Raw genomic sequence first — 22,213 nt, forward strand, 5'->3', positions numbered from 1 at the left:
GAGGTCTAAAGCATGCGATTATATACAATAACCCCCCAGTGTTCTCAAGAGAATACACTAAACTGGAGCTTTCTGTTTAATGTAAAAAAAAAAAAAACTCAGTCAAAGCAAACAAACAATGTCAGGGTTTCAAGATACAATAAAGTTACGTACAACTCTGATAAATATCATAATTATCGTTTAATTGGCTTACAAAAAAACAATCTGTGGGCCGTCATGTGAAAAACAAATTCCATGACTTTCCTTGTAACGCTTCTTATCAGCACTTTCATTAAACCTGTAGTCCTTCAGGCCGTCAGAGTGGTTCAGAGTAGTGGTTATAGGGCTTCAATAAAAACAAAGAAATAGTGAATGTCAATGGTGCAAAAATGTGTGTAGCTATGCAACATAAAGGGCTTTTGTATAAGAGGACGTTGACATTTTGAATTAGTAGTGTCTTATTATCTTTTTGCAGTGTTGGGTCCAAATATCTTGATAGTAAAAAGGTCACGAGCGTATTGTTAGCATTAAGTGTTAGCCTCATGCTAACTTAGCTACGCAGCTATATGACTGTTCCCCTGTCCACATTAGCTGGCTAACAAACTAGCCGGCTAATGTGTATAAATATAGCTGTTGGTTTCACATCTGGCAAACATTTTATCCTTCTGGCCGCGTCTGAAAGTAACTAATTACATTTTCCCCCAAGTACTGCACTTAAGTACAATTTTAAGGTACTAGTACTTTACTTTCCTTACACTACAATTCAGAGGGAAATGTGGTATTTTTACTTCTTCACATGTATTTGAGAACTTTACTTAGTTTACAGATTCATATGTATTTAACAAAATATAATAAATTATAATGTATTATTATGGATTTAGTTTTAACAAAAACTTTATTGTTCCTTGGGGATAAACTCAAGCTACCCAGCAGTAAATAAAGTAATTAAAATTAGCTCCACCTTTAAACACACACACGAATTCATTAATAATTACGATCCTATATCATAATATCCACTTTTCTGAGCCGTTCCTCATTTTGAAGATTGTTTTTTTTTTGTATATTTTGATATTAAATAGTAGTATTTGTACACTCCTTTCAGCACTGCTTTCAGGGCAGAAATTAGACGTCTCTTAGATAACTAAACATCTCAGCCACAGGTTATTTGCCATAAACAAATCTTTTCAATTCTTTAATTAACCTTAAAAAGTCCCCGAGTTGACATGAGCTGATTGTAAATCATAATTGTTCAATTGTCTAATATCAATGTTTTCTGGGAATAGGGCTTCTTAATTACATTATAATCAGATTTTATTAATTGCTAAAACGTAACATTTTTTCAGTGTCTGATATCAAACTACAAATTCAAAATGTCAACATGTCCCAACAATATTGTAATTTTTTCTAAGACAGGTAAATAAGCATTTTATGAAGCAGTTCTTATTTATATATCTGCGTTTAGTAAGACATCTGTTGAAATAGCAAAATAATTATTGTACATCACCACATCTGGGCCGCCATTTCACTTTACACCATTATGTACAAAACTCTTAATTCTCTAGAGTGGAATATGAGAATAACCCTCCATAAAAAATTTAAAATTGTTAAAATAAGTTGTTATTTTTACAAATATAAAACTAACATGGTTGCCCAACAACCAGATGTCACAGGTTTTTTCCAACCAGCACACTTTTTTGTTATTTTTCTTTACAATTATCTGCTTCACAAAGCATTTATACAACATGTGTTACATGATGGCTTTAAAGGAAAATAAAATACACAATCCATACGTCTGAAAAAAAGTCCATCTAACATTTTCAAACAAGTGATATTTTGAAATGCAAACTGTGCGTGCCGCTTTGTGTAACCACTAACTACACTTTTAGAAAACGGTATCAAGTTATTGCCATTTAAAACCCCGAAAATACAAATATCTGAAATAAATAAAATGATCCGTTATTGCTTTAATTGTAGATGGTTTCAAAAATCTTTTTACTTTGTTTTTTTAGGGGTCCAGGATTTTTTTCCTGAATTAAAATAAAGTCAGAAGCTTTACGTTTTAATTAATTTAAATTCAAGGAAAAAAAATATTTATAACATGTTTTTGCCCTTTAACTTCAGATTTTGACATTTGAGTGGCAAAGAAAAGTTTAAACAAATTAAATAAATGATCCAAGTAACATTATTGTTTTCTCAACGTTTAAATATAATTTTTTTAAAAGGACTTGATTCTGAAAATGTAGCTCAACCCAAAGAAAAATCAATATAAAAATGTCTTAAGAAAATTACTAGTAAATGGGCTAAAACGTGCAGCAAACTGATGCTTTGATGGACAGCAGTGCTAGTTATCCCTTTATTAAAACCAAATTTGTTGGATTTATTTTATTTTGTCTTTGACTTTGTAGTTTCTTTAGTTTGAATGACGCATCTGTGTATTTCTTGCGCTTCACAAAACACTTAAAAACAGACTTCAGCCATATATTTTTTTTTACAGCCTGAAGGCAACAAAGAGGATCCTGAGCAGGACGATCATCAGAGTTTGATTGTTGTTCTTCAGCGGAGTAAATTTAGTTTAGTGTAAGAACAATCAGTTGAGCTGCAGCTAAAGACGCCCTTATTATCTTTACAGGAACCAGATTGAGACGAACTCATCGAGTCTCCTGTAAGATACCAGCATCTTTTTAACCCCGAATCCAAAAAGCTCGGTTAAAACAAAGCTGGCTGTAGTGTTTGTTTAACGCACAAAAGCCACCAGTCAGTCACCAGTCATCTAAAAAACGCGCTGGTTAATAATGCGTCTGATGAATTTTCCTCAGCATCTGTTTTCAGCTCAGAATCAAGTTTTGGAATCAGTCTTCAGAAAATGACTAATTCACACTCAAGATTTTCTGAACATTTCAGGACATTTTGAATATTTTCCCTCAGATTGTTACGATGGGCTACACAATGATCATGTGACATGGATACAGGCTAATGAGCACGAGAGACAAGAGTCGGTTGCTGCATTGACAGTTATTACAGGGTCGCTGGTGCTGCTCTGTGTGTGTGTGTGTGTTTTATTGGGCAATATAGTAGTTCAATTTAATCATAAAGCACTGCTTGGTTCTGCTCGGCTCAGTTTGTTTGCATAAAAGCGTGTGTGTGTGTGTGTGTGTGTGTGTGTGTGTGTGTGTGTGTGTGTGTGTGTGTGTGAAGGGCACACTGGTCCAGTTAGTGATGAAGTGCACTTCTTTTAAAAACGTAATAAAATCTTATTAAAAAAATGGATGAAAAAACTCCAGTCATTTCCACCGGACTGCAGCTGTCCGTCGACAAAGTTTTAAAAAAAAAGAAGAAAAAAAGAAAAGAAAGAAAAAGACTCAGGACTGGAGCTGTGACGAATCAAGCGCTCCTTTTCCTTTCTTCATACGGTCACTGTGATGAAAAACCTCCTCAAAAAATGTTTCTGCTGTTTTCACCTCCTGAAAAAAACCCACTTCCGAGGAGTTGATGTCGGGCAGCTCCGTCCGGATCGTTCGACCACCACATGATCAACGAGACGGTCTGAATCCCTCTGAGCTGCTACGGTAGCCTTTTGGGTAAAAAATTTAAAACTGAAGTCGGATGAATATTTTGGGCGAAACAAAAATGTGCTGTGTGCTTTCCATGTCAGACCAGAAGAGGTCCTCAAACTGGGGCCCAGTCAGAGTAAGAAACGGGAGTCGACTGTGAGGAGACCCTCTACCCCCCAAACTTTAAAACAAGCTCAGACTGGGGTAAGAGTTGCAGACTGAGGGGTGGAGGGGGTTAAAGGTCAGGGAGTGGAGGGCTTGTGGAGGATGCCCTGCAGGTCCTCCGGTAAGGCCAGGATGACGGCCTCGATGTGGCTCCTCAGTTTGGCCACAGTCCCCGGACGAACCGGCAGCTGCTCCCTCTCCGCCTGACTCTGAAGCAAAGAGGAAATTCGGAACAAATTATTAGTTATTATTTTAAATCCACAGTCAGACACTTTGTTAGGATTCATGATACAACTTTTAGAAACAGCAGATTTAAAAGATAATTCTGTTTTGTTGCAAATTTAGTCTTATTTTTATATTTATTTCCGTCATTTTTATCCCAAATAACAACATAAATATGGATAAATTAGAATTGTTCTTTAACTGCAGTGGTATAAGTACGAGCACCAGTAGTATCTCTGGTAAATGTAGCAGCTGTAGTGTACTTGTTCAGGTTGTACTCGGGTTTACTACTAGCAATAGCTACAACAGTACGAGTCGTGATCCAAATCATATGCGTGGTCCTTGTTTTAGCAGTACAAGTAGTAGTAGTCGTGGTAGTGACAGTCGGTATAGCAGTATGGGCAGTAGTACTAATGTTAGCCGTAGTCATGGCAACTTAGCAGCAGAAGTATAGATAGAAGTATAGTGTATTAGTACTAGTAGAAGTACTGTTTAACGCGAATAAAAAACATTCTGGAAATTCAGATTGGATAAAAAACCTTGCTATGTAATATTTCTCTAAAGGGATTAAATGCTACAGCAGTGATCATAGTACTATTACTTACCGTAGTACCGTAACTGGTACCAGTACTTCGTTTTACTAGTAGCAGTAGTTTTAGAAGCTGCTACATTTAAACACTATACTAAAATGTTAATCTACTTTTTTATTATCAAACACAATAGTACAAAGTACATAACAAATATTTAACCCCCCTCCTGGTGCAATTTGGGGTGTCAGTGCCTTGCTCAAGGGCCCCTCTGCAGTGCCCAGGAGGCAAACAGTCCCCACAGTCTGAGCCACTGCAGCAGCAGCAGCAGTTGTGGTCTTAGTAATGGTAATGGCAATGTGAGCACTAGTACTAATACTAGCAGTTGAAGTAGTTGTAGTAGTAATAGTAGTAGTAATAATAATAGTAGTTGTAGTAGCAGCGGATGAGTTTGTACCAGTTTGTCTTTCAGCTTCAGAACCAGATCAACTGTCTCCACCTCCGAGTGCTTCTGGACTCTCTGCTGCAGATCCTAGAGACACAGACCGACACATGAAGACAGACAGACAGACAGACAGACAGACAGACAGACAGACAGACAGACAGATGGACAAAGGATGAGAAATTGTCCACGCCTAAATGAAAAAAGACACCCTTCATTCTTTTAGATTGTTTATGGTTTCCACCTCGTGCCGCTGCATCACGTTCAGGCAGCGAGACGGTTTTGCCCCGTCTGCAGCTCGGCTTCTTTTGTTGACTTGCAGTTTTCATAAATTTGGTAATTTCTTTTAATTTAATATTTGTGCTTCTATCATAAGTAAGTAAGTAAAGCTCAGTTTATACTCCCTGTAGTGGAGCTGTTGCAAGCTATGTAGTTAAATAGTAATTGTATTTATTGTTGTTAATCCCTACTTTATTGTTCTATAGACTACAGTAATTTAAAACCCTTAAGAGTCCAGTTACGAACAACATGGATTAAAGATTTGTGTCTGTTTTGGTTGTTAAAAATACAATTACATTACAAATACGACAATTACGATATACATCGCCCGCCCAGCCCGGTCTGCTCTGTGCAACGACGCCATGGCTGCTTCAAAACAAATAGTTTTTTAGCAGAGTGGAGAACTTTGCAGCACATGTTGGAATCCAGAGGTGAGAGCACGATTTGGGAAAATGTGTCAACTGAATTAGTCGGATAGGCTTCAGGAAAAAGGTATTTCAGGTTTACAGAATGACTCTGACTGCATCTGATCTTCACACTCCCTTACTCCCTCACTCCCTCCTTTCCTCCCTCCTCACCTCCTCACACAGCGCCTCCAGGTGCAGAGCCTCCAGTTTCTGGGTCATCTCTCTCCTCCTGTTGCGGAACCAGCCGTCAAAGTTGGCAGACTTGAGGAAATGCCTTCAGACGCAGAGAAAAAAGAAAAATCCCGACACATGATGAGTCCACATGAGGATGATGTGCATTAATGTGTTGCTCTGCTGTCAGTCAACACTCCCTGCTGATGCTTCAAACTAGAAGACAAACAGGACAAGTTCTTCCTGCAGTTTGCCCGACCGCCATTTCAAAAGTCAGGGTAGTAATGTGATTTTTGTGGGTTTACCTGTAGAGTCCAATCCAGTCTCCTTTCAGTCTGGAGGTGAGCTGCGGTCCGGCCTTCTCCAGCGTCTTCATGAAGTCCTGCTGGATGAACTGACGCAGGAGAGGAGGATTCTTCCAGGGACTGATGGACTTCTGGAGAGGCATCAGACTAGCAACGTACCGCTCCTGTTACACACAAGCAGACAAACACATACAGAGTTAAACCACTTCAGAATCAGAATCAGCTTAATTGTCACGTATGGATGTGTATGTGTGTGTCTATATATATATATATATATATATATATATAAATTTATAATATAAGATATACATATAATAAATACAAATATATAAAATATATGTATATAAAACATATAAAATATATATAATATATAAAATATGTATATAAAACATATATAAAATATATATAATATATAAAATATGTATATATATGTCATAGAATCATATAATACATAATATAGTATAGTTTGCTATGGCAAGGATTTTTGTTGCTGCTGTTTACATTCCTTATGATGCATATTCAAAAAAAAGCACTACATAAATAAATACTGTTTTTGTTTTGTTTTTTATGCGTTTGTTGTTACAAATGGGTTACAATCGAATTTCGTCGTGCATCCCTGTGTTGCATAATGATAATAAATTATCCTTGCATATATATAAAATGAAAAAAACAAACTTGGTATTTTGGTGCATAACAAAAAACATAGGAGAAAAGAAAAAAGAAATGTGTTTTTATCATATTTTTGACAAACAAGAAAAGAACTAGGTAGCACAATGTCACAAGACAAAACCATCTTGACACGCGTAAAGATAGAATAAGAATCATCGGTTGTTACCAGAGGAATCATGAAGCTCTGCGTCAGTTCTAGAAAGTAGCGTCGAAGAATTGCATTCTGGGCCGCTGAGGGTCTCTTCTGTTGGACACCCTGGAAAACAAACAAATAAAATAGCATCATAAAAAAAAAGTTGTGATGCTTCTGGTTAAAGTACATTTCTCAGGAGAAGTTTGTTAGCAGTTTAAATAATACATATTGGTCTACAGATCCGAAGAACAAAACATTTTCTCATTTCATAAAATATGGTCCCATTTAGAGTAAAATAGACCATAAAGCAGAGTATTCTTTAGGGCGGGACTACCTCGTGATTGACAGGTTGCTACCACTGCGTTTTCCTGGTCTGGGAGCTGTCCATGTTTTCGTCTTACAATTTCAACTGTTTCACAGTGCGTCTCCACTTCATGAAAGTTATTGTAACATTCATATTCGCCTAAAAAATGTCTTATTCAGCATTTAGCTTCATCATCTCCTGTCCTTTCTGGTTGCAAAAATACCAAGATGGCGACGGCCAAAATGCAGAACTCAAAGCTTCATAACAGCAGTCCACAAACCAATGGGTGACTTCATGGTGACTAGTTCCGCCTCTTATATACAGTCTTTGTTGAAACCACTATAAATGGTGTTGAGCCAATAAAGTTTAATGAAAGATATTACCAGAAAAAAGCAATGTGGGCCGTAGGACTGAGTACATGTCTCCAATCAATAAAACAGGTACAGACATACTGCAGCACGTCGACCTGTTCTTACCTTTTGAAGCTGTTTGATGATGTCTTCATCTTTGTTGAGATACGGCTTATATGCAGTGTACACACCTGCAACACACACACACACACACACACACACACACACACACACACACACACACACACACACACACACACACACACACACACACACACACACACACACACACACACAAAGATCAATTAACGGTCAGTGTTCAGCCGGTCGGACATTAGTAACAATACTGATAAATAAACACAGAGGGTGTGAAGCATTTACCAGGTTTAGAGTCCAGAGTTTTGAGGTTTTTCAGTTTCTTGACTTTCATCTGCTTGGCCATCTCTCCTGAGAGGAACAGACCGATGGAAGGAAAAAAGATCAGATAACGTTTTCACAATGTGTCACCTGATGTCTGACTAACATCTGTAAAGTAATTCAACAGCACTTATATCATATATACTGTATATTCAGATCCTTTACATAAAGCTACCACAAGGAATTTTCATTTTGTGTTGATTCTGGCGGTCCCTGTGGACAACAAAGGTAGTGTTTCTGAGCACCAGAGTCCCTTTAGAAAACCTCAAATGTTACAGCAGCAGGGTCTGACAGTCTGCTTTGCTCAGTCCTGGTTAAGAGCTACTTTATAGAAATAGACAGAAATAGTCTTCCCGTTAACGATGATGTACTCGTTTACTAATGTAGTTCATATAGAGATCAGTATTAAATTAAGACTGTTTCATAACCAGTTAAAAGTTATTCACAGTAACTTTAAGTAAAAGTAAGTATTATCACCAACATGTTTAAAAAGTAAACGTACTCATTGAGGAGTAAAATGTTCCCTGTCATTGTTTTACTATTATATCTGATGTTTCTGGATTAATATTAATGTGTATGATACATTTTAATGCTGTCCCGTGAGAACCACGTATCTAAAAGAAAAAGAAAAACTGCCCTTTTTTCTACTTTGTGATGATGCATTTTCTAGCTGATCAAAAAGGCTTTTGAAAGATTTAATATAACTAAAGAAGAAGGGGGATTTTCTCAACACATTCTACAGAAAAAAAATGTTTTTTTAGTTTTCACCGGACAGGAAGGATATGAGATATTGTAATCTGAACAGTAACTAAAGCTGTCGGAAAAATGCAGCGAGGTCGACGTTGTAGTGGATTGCATCGCAATGCAAGGTTTTGGTCCATTTGTCTTTTATTAATCAAAGACAAACATCACATTTGACTTGCAGCAGCAGTCTGACCTACCTGCTTGCTTCATGTCTCCGATGCGGATGATGTGCGGCCAGTGCTGCAGGGTTTTAGCAAAGAAGGGATTGGTCACTCCCAGAATGACCGACGGCCTGAAGAAGGAGAGAAAACCAGAAGACATCGACTCAGAGACGCTAACAAATCTCTGTGAGCAGCTACAGGAACAAAGGAGCCAGAAGTTTACACGAGCAAGACCAACTTAAGTCTTTTAGAGTCAATATGACTACAAAAAGCGATTAGATCTTTACAGTTTATCTTTCTGGAAGTTAAAGTGTAATTTTTGACAGTTTGAATATTGAACGCAAAAAGACATGTTTTATATGCTGATATTTATTCTAGTTTTAGGAGCATTCGTTTGACATGAATACAGCGCATTCGAATAACGTGTCTCAATTTGTTTTTTACAGCAGTTTGCGACTAACTAGCTCTGTGCGTTGTACACAAACCAGTCTGTTCAGAATCAGAAACGGTTTCTTGACAAATACGTTTGCACATGCAAAGAATTTGACCTGGTGACTGGTGCACAACAATAAAGACAGTAAAATTGTATAAAAACATAATAACAAATTCAAAATGTGAAATAGAATATGAAAAACAAAGAAATATACAAGAATACAATCAAATCTGTAAGTTACTAAAGTGTCTTAAGGAACTAAGAGGAAAAGGTTGTAGAACATGGATTTGCAAAACTTGTGCGTGGAAATTAAAGTTATTTAAAAGATGTAGGACGTACAGAATGGGGTAATTTTACGTTAATCTTAGGTAATATGCAGAGCTGCACGTAAACTGGAATATACATTTTCATAATCCACGTAAACAGCTGAGTAGGAATATTGTCTTTTTTGGAATAAGGTCAAAAAACGAAATATTTTCTGCATGTAAACGTAGACACGGTTGTTCTTATTGTGTCTTTACTCACGGAGCCTGCGTCCTGGTGGTGTACTCCTTAAACTCGCTGTCGTGGATGGTGAAGTACGGCCGGAAGTCACTGCAGAAACGCAGAGGAGAGATACAGCTGCAGAGAGAGAGAGAGAGAGAGAGAGAGAGAGAGAGAGAGAGAGAGAGAGAGAGAGAGAGAGAGAGAGAAATATTTATGTTTGAAGCCTGAATGACGTCATGAGCATCCTGTGAGCAGAGAGCTTAAATAAATACAACTTATGTTAACGAAAGAAAAAGAAACATCTCATCAACGGCTCCTCCAAAAGAAACAAGACTTTCAAGACCTTTAAAACTGAGTTTAAAATATTAAAAGACACTTATTCAGAACACATTGAATTTGATGTAACCTGCTCCTGACCGTCTCCCACTCACCTGACCAATGCTAGCACGGTGTCCGACGACTCTGCTGGCGACGGCGCCATGACGACGAGTGCCTCTCCCAGCAACACCAACTCCCACAGCATCTGGATGTGGAAGAAGACCGGGTAGAAACACCTGAGGAGAGGAGAGATTGAGAGTGAAGTTGAGGTTAAGAGTGAGTATAGTTTCCTGACCTACCAGAGAGAGTTATGGTGACGCTGTTTGTACGACTATATTTCACTTTCTTGAGCATAACTTATCTGCTCCGTTTGATTTTCACAAAGTATTGGAATTACCTGAAACAGAAGTTTCATAAGAAGGCAATCTTACTAGAGTGTTGTAATATTTTTCACAGATTTCATGGCACAAAAGATACTGACAGTTTAAAAAGCATCTCCTGTGCATTGCTGAACATCTTGTTTAGACGTGGGGGAACATTAGACGCTCAGTGGAGAGTTTCATTCATACTCTTTACTTGCCAAATTATTCTGAACATACATTTTGAACAGGACAGGTGATGTTTTTTTGTGTCCAAATACTCATTGTTACATCTAGTTTTATTCTTTTCCTGCTTTTGAGAAAAGGACAAAATAAATAAATAAACCTGAATGTGAGCAGACAGCGTTTTTTGTTGACCTGAATACAGAATATTAACAGGTTGATGGTGCCGTAACAGTAACGGCGAAACTGACTTTTTCATAATCACTTTGACTATTCATGATGGTCACACTCTGAATACGGAGACTAACTGAAAAAGTAAATAATGAAGTTTTAAAAAAACAAAACACAAACTGAATATTGAAAAGGAGACATTCAAGGAAATTTCTGTTTTTCTTAAAAATGTATTTTGACAGGTTTGAAAAGAAAGGTTGTTTGGTTCACAAGGTGCACTTACATATCCGAAAAAAATGCAGCGAAACATTTATTTAATCGGAAACGGTGGCGCATTGAACACCCTGATGTGTTAGGCAAGAGCTGCAAATATGGCAGCAGAGAAGGTATTTAAACCTGATGAAATCTGTTAAAATACGTGTTTAATACTACAAAACACAATCTTACAGATTAACGGTAGTATTGATATTTGATTGCACAGATGTCGTTCAACCCTGGACATCGTAGCAAAACTGTAAGTACAGTTTTCAGAGGTAACAACAGTAGAGCGAAGTGCTGCAGTACTGCATTCAGACAGCAGGGGGCGACAGAAGCTTGTGTGTTGTTTAGAAGGAAAACACCTGCAGGTCTCACCTGAAGAGGTCGACCTCATGGATGGTCGGGAGCACGATGGACACCTGGCTGTCACTCTGAAACGCAGAAGAACATAATCACGTTTTAATGTATGTTCACACGCTTTCATGCAGAAATTAAAACAATATTTTATCAACATGAACATTTTTCAAGTGTTTGTGTGTGATCACCTGGGCCGACTGGACCAGCTGTGAGGTTCCTGGTTTGTCGTAGCAGGTCGGAATGCGGATCTGCAGCAGCACAAAGATTCAAATCAGTCACAGTTTGAACACTCATCATCAATTATACACAGATTATTACTCAGAATATTAACTGTACACGGCTTCTGATGGCTTTAATCAAATGTTGGAAGGTAGCGTACAAGTAGTTGGTTTGTATCCAGGTGATTCTTTACACGTTGACTCAGTCAAAGTAGTTTGGGCATCAAATTTTGAGTTTTATGCTCTAAAATATTCAAATTAAAGTCATATTTATTGTAATGTACAGTTGGTCAATTAAACTCTTAGATCCCAGGCTCCCCACCTAATGTGCTCTTACAGATAGATAGAAAAAATATAAATGAATAAAGAAAAATCATGCTAGTGGAACAAAATCTAATATGAATATAAACACGAAATAGTACAGCACATAAAATATTTAAATAGGTAGGCCTACACACACACACACACACACACACACACACACACACACACACACACACACACACACACACACACACACACACACACACACACACACACACACACACACACACACACAATACTAGAGGAAAAACGGCACATGTAGTGGTCGGAGTACATTGTACTATAATGTGTGTGGTTTTGTGCTCTGAACCAAGTGTTCTCTTTGTCCCATTGATAAAAACACTCTTCACACTCATGCAGAACTAAAGCTTTTCTCATGGTGGACATGTTGAGTTGCCAATCACAGGTGTAACTAATCCCATGAATAATGGCTGCTTCACACTGAAACGCCTACAGTCAGGGAGTTTGTGTGTGTGTGTGTGTGTGTGCTTGTACCTTGATGACCACGCCCATAATGGGAAGCGTGAGGATTCGTCCAGGGTGTGGCGACGGCCAGCGGTCTATGTCATTACAAGCTGTCAATCAAACACACAAACAACAGGAATCAGAATCAAATGTAAACTGTGGCAGCACAGAAATAAAGTAAGTAAATACAGTTTATCTACACTTTATTTATTAGGGAGAGAGAGAGAGACACACACAGACAGACAGACAGGTAGAGGGAGAGAGAGACGGGTAGAGAAAGAGAGAGAGAGAGAAAGACCGGCAGACAGAGAGAGAGAGAGAGAGAGAGAGAGAGAGAGACAGATAGGTGGAGTGAAAGACAGACAGACAGGTTGAGTAACAGACAGACAGTAGGTAGAGTGACAGACAGACATGTTCGTAAAACGACAGACAGAGAGGTAGGTTGAGTGAGAGAGACAGACGGGTAGGTAGAGTGAAAGACAGACAGGTAGGTAGAGCAAGAGAGACAGACAGGTAGACAGGTAGAGGTAGAGAGTGAGAGAGAGAGAGGTAGGTAGAGCCAAAGTCAGACAGACCAGTAGAGTGAAAGACAGTCAGAAAGACAGGTAGGCAGAGCGACAGACAGGTAGGTAGAGCGACAGACAGACAATTAGGTTGAGTAACAGAGAGACAGTAAGATAGAGCGGCAGACAGACAGGTAGGTAGGTAGAGTGACAGAGAGGTAGAGTGACAGAAAGACAGGTAGGTAGAATGAGACAGACAGACAGACAGGTAATAGAGGTATCAGACTAACCAGCCTCCAGACAGGGTTCTTGTTTCTCAAAGTATTCTGGAGCCATGATCTTCAACAGCGAGTGGAAGAAGGTGACGTAGGGCAGCTTACTGATCAGGACCAGAGACTACACAGAGACAGGATGTTCATCAATTAACATATTTGAAGTTTTTAATACAATCAATTAATATGATTTGTTTTTTATCATGTCAACCATTTAATAAATAAAATTTCCGAGATGACGTATTCAAATGTCTTGTTTTGGTCCAAACAACAGTCCAAAACCCCCCAAAATAATCAGATTACAGTGATAAAAAACAAATATTGACATTTGTTTGGCTTATATTTTCAGGTAAATTACTTAATTGACGAAGCGATCAATAAATGCTGCAGTCTGACACCGACCTTCTGGAAGTATCCTCTCTTCAGGGATTTGTCTCGCACCTGACGGAAGTACACGTAACCATAGTAATGGCCCTGTTCCCTCTGAAACACACACAAACAGAATCAGAACTGAACCAGACGGTGTGTGTGTGTGTGTGTGTGTGTGTGTGTGTGTGTGTGTGTGTGTGCGTGCGTGTGCGTGTCCATACCTTCAGACAGGGCGGTGCGTCCCGGTCGGTGGTTTCCAGGAAGCAGCCCAGCGATGACTTCCTGTTTGAGCCCTGACGAAAGCGGAAGCAGAACTGGGTGTCGCCAAGGCAACCTGTGAACAACAGCAGAGTGATGTGGTGTGGTTACCATGGAGAACACACTGCCTGGTTTAGAGTAGGTTCACTACATCATTTATGTACTTATGCATGTATTTAAACATCTTTTGAGAGTTTGTCACATAAACATTATTGTACACAAGGGACCACAGACGAGGGTTTATGCACAGAGAGTATTTAACACAAACTGTAAACACATCACCAAAGCCTTGCAAAGAAAAATAAAAGAATAAATAAATAATAATAGAATAAATAATTAAATCCAAGAGCAAACAAACAGACAGACAAAACAAATAATTAACATAAAATAAAACAAAGTAAAATAAAATAAAATAAAAGAATAAATAAATAATAATAGAATAAATAATTAAATCCAAGAGCAAACAAACTGACAGACAAATCAAATAATTAAAATAAAATAATATAAAATAAAACAAAATAAAATAAAACAAAGTAAAATAAAATAAAATATCAAAGTGACATTTTATATCTGTGTAAGAAAATGTGAGTTTGAAGATAACCAATGAGGAAGCCCCAAGCCTCTTTAAACATATTTATGAATTTATTATTCATTTGAGCCGGCATATATTTCTCCACGATCAGTTAAATTGTATTCACTAGAATTCTAGAGACCGTAAGACATCTATTTTTCTCTCGTCTGGACTATTGAAACTCTCCCTAAATGTCTGAGTTAAACATTGAGAATAAACGGTTTCTATGGCCGAACAAACAAAAGGAAAAAGAAAGTTTTGACTACAGACAATAAAACTTCAAAGACAAGTGCAAATCTAAAGAAGACGGGACTAATTCGATGTTCAGAAGACTGACGTCACATAGTCGACCAAAGACATAACTGCAATTACTGCTCAATCTGTGAGTTAAATATGGAGCCAGATAAACAGGTTTATCTTAATCTAACCTTTAATAACGTTTTATGTAATATAATGTATGAATTTAATAAATTAGCTACAACCCTTTTTACTGCAACTCCACATTCCCGTAAGCAAAACTGAAGTTCTGCTACTGACTCAGTCGAACCTGTTTAAGTTATATAGAAAAACTGTTTTTCTTTGATTCACATGTGTTTTTCTGTGGTTTTAAATGTGCACCAGTCAGCTCGTCAGTGTCTTCCTGGTTTCCTCCTGATTTTTGAACAAACAGGAAGCAGAGGAAAAAAAAAAAGAGGAGGAAATAGGAAGTGCCCCGATGAGTCACCGACCGGCCTTTAACCTCTGCGTGACCTCCAGCAGACACACCGGAAGAGTGTGAGAAGGAAAAATGAGTGTGAAATATTCCAAAAACAAGACAAACACACACACACTCAGACTTTAAAGCATTCCACTACACAGGACACACACACACACACACACAAACACACACAGTTCCTAGAGCTCAGCCAAGACTCCATGACATCATGCAGTCGGGTTGCGTTCAAGGCCACCCGGCGTGAAACAAGCCATCAGCAGCTCTGATTCTCATTCTGAATTGACTTCAGAGGCTCTTCATTATATGTGTGTGTTTTAATTCACTTTGTGAGTCTCTACGTCTGAACCTGGGACTCTGAGCCAGATGTGACTGTAACACCGAGGACACTGGGAGCTAAACTGGACGCAGTGAAGAGAAGAAGACTTTACTTTATCATCACAGAAGGAAAAGCCGTAAGTTTGGAATAACTGTGTGCTTCATTTCGTGGATCACAAGATGTTTGATTTGTGGTCAAATTGGGTGAAACATTAATCTTACAGTATTCATGATCACATTTTTTTAATTTTACACTGTTCTTGTCATTCATTTAATATAATTTTCTGGTCTGAAATAATAATTAAAAAAAATGAAATGCCAACATTGGTTTCCCAGAGCCCATAGTGTCTTTAAATGACTTGAGAAACTGGAACCTGAGAAGTTTTTGCGTGAAAAAAAAAAGCTTAAATGCTTCGGCGAATATCGAGATTGAGAAAAGTGTTAAAAGAGTATTTTCTTTAATTGAATTCGAGTTGTTGAACATGCTGTAAATAAAGGGTTTTAAGTCTAATTCAACGTTGAGGCCGTTCGGGGCAAGGGTTTTCAGTTGGTAGATCCAAGAAGACTCTTTTTCAAAATGAGTTTTGATAACTGCAAAAACAGCAAGAACCTTCAGTTTTTGATTTTATTTCTGTTGCTGTTCTGGTTCGATTCCTAACTCTAACTCATGTACTACATTCCTCCGCTCTCCGTCTGATGTGGATGTTAACGCCCTCAGATTAAAGCTCAGTCAGCACTTTAACCTCAGTCCCTGTTTCACTTTCAAATTTGATGTGCTGGAGCGCAAAACACAACTAATCACGTGTCTCTACTTCTTTGTGAATACATTTTTTCTTGATCCTTGTCTCAGTAACAAGAGCCAAAGTGGATTGAAGACAAACGATATCAGCGCTGATCAAGAGACTGAATTATGGGAGACGGAGAGTGTTATCTGTCTCTCTCTCTCTCTCTCTCTCTGACACACACACACCGACAGTGTGTATATATAGAAGGCCTGTAAGCATTTCGTCCTAATCCTTTTGTCATCCTGAGAGCAGGAGGTTCGTCAGCTCTACCGCCTGCTGACTCACAACAAAAACACACACCTGCAGAGAAACACACACAGGATTCCAAAGGTGTTTGCGGGCGCGTGTGTGTGTGTGTGTGTAAACCAATCCCTTAACGACTTTATCTCTCCGTCTAGTGTTTCACTAATGACAAGGACAATTTTCTAAATGGACCCCGACCGTATCAGCAGCGCCAAACAATTATAATTAAACTAAAAATGTAAAGGCGGCGACTGAAACAGGAGCTTACAGGTTCTGTTCCAGAAAACAAGACAATCTCATTCAGAATTCACATTTGTAGTATTACAAATGACTAAAAAACAAAGCCCTACTCGATTTATCTGAGAGGTGCCGCCAAGGGTTAAAGGTCACCAGCATCGACAATTTAAGACCGGTGGTGAGTCCGTGGCTGTTGTTTTAATTTATAGTCTCTGAGATCTGGATGCTGAATGGTGGAGACTAAACTGGAGGAGAAATGAATAAAAAATGTAAACCACCATTATAAGACCAGAGTAGAAGAGAATGGAGACATTTTATTACTGATGCAGTGTTTATTGATGCATATGTGCATGCTTTAAATATAGGTTCTGATTATTGAAAATGTTTATTATTATTCAGTGGGTTATATTTTCCATCTCATGCTTTTATCATTTATTATCAAGTGTGTTTTGTTTTCCATCTTATATTATATTTTTAATGTTTATTCCGTCTATTTTCTTAACTGTAAAGCACTTTATGTTGCTTTTTTTGCATGAGAAGTGCTATTTAAATTATGTTTATTATTAGTATTATTATAACCAGCATGACAGTGTGACACCACCTTGATGTCGCAATTTTCCGAAACCAACAATACAACATTTTCACCCATTTAAAGGACGGTTTGGCCAGAGCTGAGGAGGTGAGAAAGTGAGCAGAGTTTAAACTTCTCTCTGTCGTTTTTCAATCCTTAAACAACTAATTCTGTCACTTCCAATGGGCACAACCAAGCGCAACACTATGAATGTCTTCAGGGACGGGTTGTCACCATTATTCAAAGGCCGGCTTTTTTGCTCCACCCTCGAGCGCTGCTGTACTGAACAGCTGTTTTAGGAACGTGCAGTTCTTTTGTAGCGTAACACGGCTCTTAATCTGACACATCACCATAAAGTCAAGTCAAAGTCTCCACAGCGGTTTGATTGTTGTGCTGCGTTCAGGGACAAACGTCTGAAAAAGACTGAAACAGGAACTCACCTGAGTTGGAGTCGGGGAAGGAAAGGTAGCAGATGCTTGTTTTCTGAAAGAGAAAAGATTTAGTTTGTTTTAGTCCTTTTCATCATGTCATTTTAAGGTTGATTAAGTGATTCATACATTCAACACAAGTGACACACAACAGACAGGAAACAATAGGAGATCAATGATTATAATGAATATGAACAAACATGAAAAATATTACAATATATCTACCACACTTCTAGGATTCAGTGTACATTGTTTAACGGCATTTGATGACTTTAATTCACAAAAAGGATGTTAAATATCTTAAATATAAACATATTCAAAATCATGTCGGACTCACCTCTTTCTCTGACAGTTTGGAATGATGAGGATAAATAACCTGGAAGAGAAAAATAACTGTGTTACGCTTCTGTGAAACAAAAAAAAAAAACGGCACTTTTTCAGCACAACTTTTTTTTTTTAAACTTTTACCTCTTTAATGTCACCTGGTGCACTTCTTTATGTTACTACATAACTGGTTCCTGGATTGGCTAATGTTTTTCAGTATAAATACATTAAAAGGGAGGCAAATGTGATTGTTTAAATCAAGTTGTTTCTGAGTAATGCATTGTTCTTTTTATCATTAAATAAATATCTAGATAACATAATATTAACAGCATCAAGGTAATGACTGAAATGTGTCCTAAGCAGAGTACACGAACTGTAAAGTACTAGAAGTTTGAATGACTAGTCAGATTTGTAGTTTTGTTAATGATAAGTAAATTAAATATTTTATTTGATTGATAGAGAATAAATCAGCAAAAATGTGGATAACAAAGTTAAGGCCTCCGGGAACTTGAGATAAAGTCAAAATGATCTGCCTGCACAGATGAATGCATTTCAAAGAAGACTTTCTTCAATCAGTAAAACAAAAATGACACTTTCTAGATAAAAACATATACAAGTTGTGCAGACTTGTGCAGACTTGTGCAGGAACTGTGTATGACCTGCATCCCAAACACCTGTGACAACAACGGGTGTTTGGGATGCAGTAATGCATTAATGCCCTTAAATAAAAAGTACTTCAATTTGAGATAGAAGAGCTGATGCTGCTGGAACAGACTAACTCCTGGAAGAAAACACACACCATTCACCTAAACTGTAAAGTACTAGAAGTTTATTCGTATTAGTTTGTTGCACTTATTGTATTCGTATTAGTTTGTTGCACTTATTGTATTCGTATTAGTTTGTTGCACTTATTGTTCTCGTATTAGTTTGTTGCATTTATTGTTCTCGTATTAGTTTGTTGCTTTTATTGTATTCGTATTAGTTTGTTTCTGTACTTTTGCTCTGGTTTATGCTCTTAGATGCTTGTTTAAGAAAGGAGATGCACTTATGACTTCTGGTGACTAGTAGTTCTCTTGAATACCTATGTTGAATACACTTATTGTAAGTCTCTTTGGATAAAAACATCTGCTAAATGACTGTAATGTAATGTAATATTTTTCTGCTGGATCAGACTAACTCCTGGGATAAAACACACACCATCCACCTAAACTGTATGAACATGAAATAAGATAGTTATTATATATTCTGCATTATCTATATTTATATGTGTATGTCACTGTTGGGCCAAACATGTGTATATGTGTGTATGTGTGTGTGTGTATATGTGTATGTGTGTATGTGTGTATGTATGTGTGTATATGTGTGTGTGTGTGTGTGTGTATGTGTGTATATATGTGTGTGTATGTGTGTATATATGTGTATGTGTGTGTATGTATGTGTGTGTATGTGTGTATGTATGTGTGTGTGTGTGTGTGTATGTGTGTGTATGTATATATGTGTGTATGTGTGTATATGTGTGTATGTGTATATGTATATGTGTGTATGTATGTGTATGTGTATATGTGTATATGTATATGTGTATGTATGTGTATATGTGTGTGTATATGTGTATGTATATGTGTGTATATGTATATGTGTGTATATGTATGTGTGTGTGTATGTGTATATGTATATATGTGTATATGTGTGTATATATGTGTATATGTGTGTATGTGTGTATGTGTGTATATGTGTGTATGTGTGTGTATATGTATATGTCTATGTATGTGTGTATATGTGTGTGTATATGTATATGTGTATATGTGTGTATATGTATATATGTGTGTGTGCTCCACTCCAGGAAGTAGTCTGGCCCTTTGTTGGCTGCACAGTGGACAGTTTCTCCCCCGGGATGTGACTCTCTCCTGCGGGTCTCTCTCTCTCTCTCTCTCCCTCTCTCACCTCCACCGCCTGGCCCAGCTCCAGGTCGAAGCCCACCACGCAGATGCAGTGCAGCCAGCTGGAGAAGCGGTCCCAGGGCAGCAGCAGCGGCTCCTCCGGCTCGTCCTCTCCTCCGGGCCCGGCGGGCAGAGTGATCTCCTCGGCCGGGGAGATGCTGCTGGCGTCCCGGTCGTCCAGGTCCTCCGGCTCCTCCACCTGCTCCCCGAGCTCCTCCGGGCCTTGTAGAGCCATAGCAGCGGCCCGACACGCTCTCTCAGACGGCCCGGAGAACGTCAGCGGTGTTTGTTGTGTTTCTTTAGTCCTTAAGGGGACAACAAGCAGCAGCCGAGCAGCAGCTACAGGAGGTAGCTTAGCTGTTAGCATAGGAGCAGCAGCGGTGACGTACGGCGACGTGCTGCTGTGACGTCATGACGTAAAGACGTGCAATAGGCCTATGTAAAATACTAAAATAAAAATAAAATAAAACAAATATATATATATATATATAATAAAGCGAAGATTTATTCTCTTTCAATACACTTTTCAAAAAACTCATAATAATAAGATGTAGGCCTATGTTAAATACTAAAATAAGAATAAGAATATATATATATATACATAATAAAGCGAAGATTTATTCTCTTTCAATACACTTTTCAAAAAAACTCATAATAATAATAATGATAATAATAATAATAAGATGTAGGCCTATGTTAAATACTAAAATAAGAATAACTATATATATATATATATATATATATATATATATATATATATATATATATATATATATAATAAAGTGAAGATTTATTCTCTTTCAATACACTTTTCAAAAAACTCATAATAATAATAATAATAATAATAAGATGTAGGCCTATGTTAAATACTAAAATAAGAATAACAATAACAAATATATATATATATATATATATATATATATATATATATATATATATAATAAAGCGAAGATTTATTCTCTTTCAATACACTTTTCAAAAGAACTCATGACAAATAAATTAATTTAAAATCTGACTGATCTGACAAAAATATAAATAGATAGAGAAAAGTTAAAAAAAATATAATAATAAGATGTAGGCCTATGTTAAACAAAACCAAAAATACTGTATATCTTATTACGTGCAGATCCATTCTCGTTCAAAACACGTTTCGATCAAAACTCATGACAAAGTAGTTAATTTAAAATCTACCTGATCTGACAAAAATACAAATAGAGAGAGAAAGTTTAAAAATATATATATTATAGGATTTAGGCTTATGTAAAATACTAAAATAAGAATAAAATAAAACCAAAAATATATCTTATTACGTGCAAATCCATTCTCTTTCAAAACGCGTTTCGATCAAAACTCATGACAAAGTTATTAATTTAAAATCTAACTGATCTGACAAAAATACAAATAGATAGAGAAAGTAAAAAAAAGAAATAATAAGATGTAGGCTTATGTAAAATACAAAAATAAAATAAAACAATATATGTATATATAATAAAGCAAAGATTTATTCTCTTTCAATACACGTTTCGATCAAAACTTATGACAAAGTAATTAATTTATAATCTAACTGAACTGACAGATATACAGATAAATAGAAGAAAGTAAAAAAAAGAAATAATAATATAGGCCTATGTAAAATACTAAAATAAAAAAAATGTATAAAGCAAAACTAGATGTAATTAAGAGCAGATTTATTCTCTTTCAATACACTTTTCAAAAAAACTCATAATAATAATAATAATAATAAGATGTAGGCCTATGTTAAATACTAAAATAAGAATAAAATAAATAATAAATAATCTTATTACGTGCAGATCCATTCTCTTTCAAAACACGTTTCGACCAAAACTCATGACAAAGAATATATTTTAAAATCTAACTGATCTGACAGAAATACAGATAAATAGAGGAAAGTAAAATTAATTTTAAAAAAACAAGATGTAGGCCTATGTAAAATACTTAAATAAAAATAAAATAAAATAAAAAATACGTCATAAATTGTAAATTCATCCTCGTTCAAAACACTTTTCAACCAAAACTTAGGACAAAGAAATTAATTTAAAATCATTCTTTTTTTATTTATCTCAAAACCATTAAATACACACTTATGTTTGTTTACATTGCAAAAGAAAACCATTCAATCAATACAAAGAACTAAAATGTCCCATTACTCATTACGACAGTCCACAATCAGCCTCTTTAAACAAGTGTCAATAGTCCAAATGTCCCCTAAATAAGTTACTGATGTGAGTCCAGGGTTTGTGTGTGGGAGAGTGTGTGTGTGTGTGTG

At 36.9% G+C, this 22,213-nt stretch overlaps 1 protein-coding gene across 1 annotated transcript; it reads right to left on the reverse strand.

The window, feature by feature from the left end:
• Positions 1 to 73: 73 nt before the first annotated feature.
• On the reverse strand, positions 74 to 20,282 carry dennd6aa (DENN/MADD domain containing 6Aa). The gene is made up of 19 exons (XM_054617310.1): positions 19,931 to 20,282; positions 18,003 to 18,041; positions 17,678 to 17,720; positions 13,764 to 13,876; positions 13,576 to 13,656; positions 13,192 to 13,297; positions 12,429 to 12,508; positions 11,580 to 11,639; positions 11,410 to 11,465; positions 10,177 to 10,299; positions 9,785 to 9,880; positions 8,863 to 8,957; positions 7,886 to 7,951; positions 7,631 to 7,695; positions 6,884 to 6,973; positions 6,049 to 6,212; positions 5,744 to 5,846; positions 4,902 to 4,976; positions 74 to 3,904 (listed from the first exon to the last, which is right to left on the reverse strand). The coding sequence occupies exons 1-19, from the start codon at positions 20,159 to 20,161 to the stop codon at positions 3,773 to 3,775; spliced, it is 1,818 nt and encodes a 605-aa protein (XP_054473285.1). The 5' UTR covers positions 20,162 to 20,282; the 3' UTR covers positions 74 to 3,772.
• Between the last annotated feature and the right edge of the window lie 1,931 nt (positions 20,283 to 22,213).

Source organism: Anoplopoma fimbria, chromosome 17, assembly GCF_027596085.1.
Source record: "Anoplopoma fimbria isolate UVic2021 breed Golden Eagle Sablefish chromosome 17, Afim_UVic_2022, whole genome shotgun sequence".
In the NCBI taxonomy this organism is placed as follows: domain Eukaryota; kingdom Metazoa; phylum Chordata; class Actinopteri; order Perciformes; family Anoplopomatidae; genus Anoplopoma; species Anoplopoma fimbria.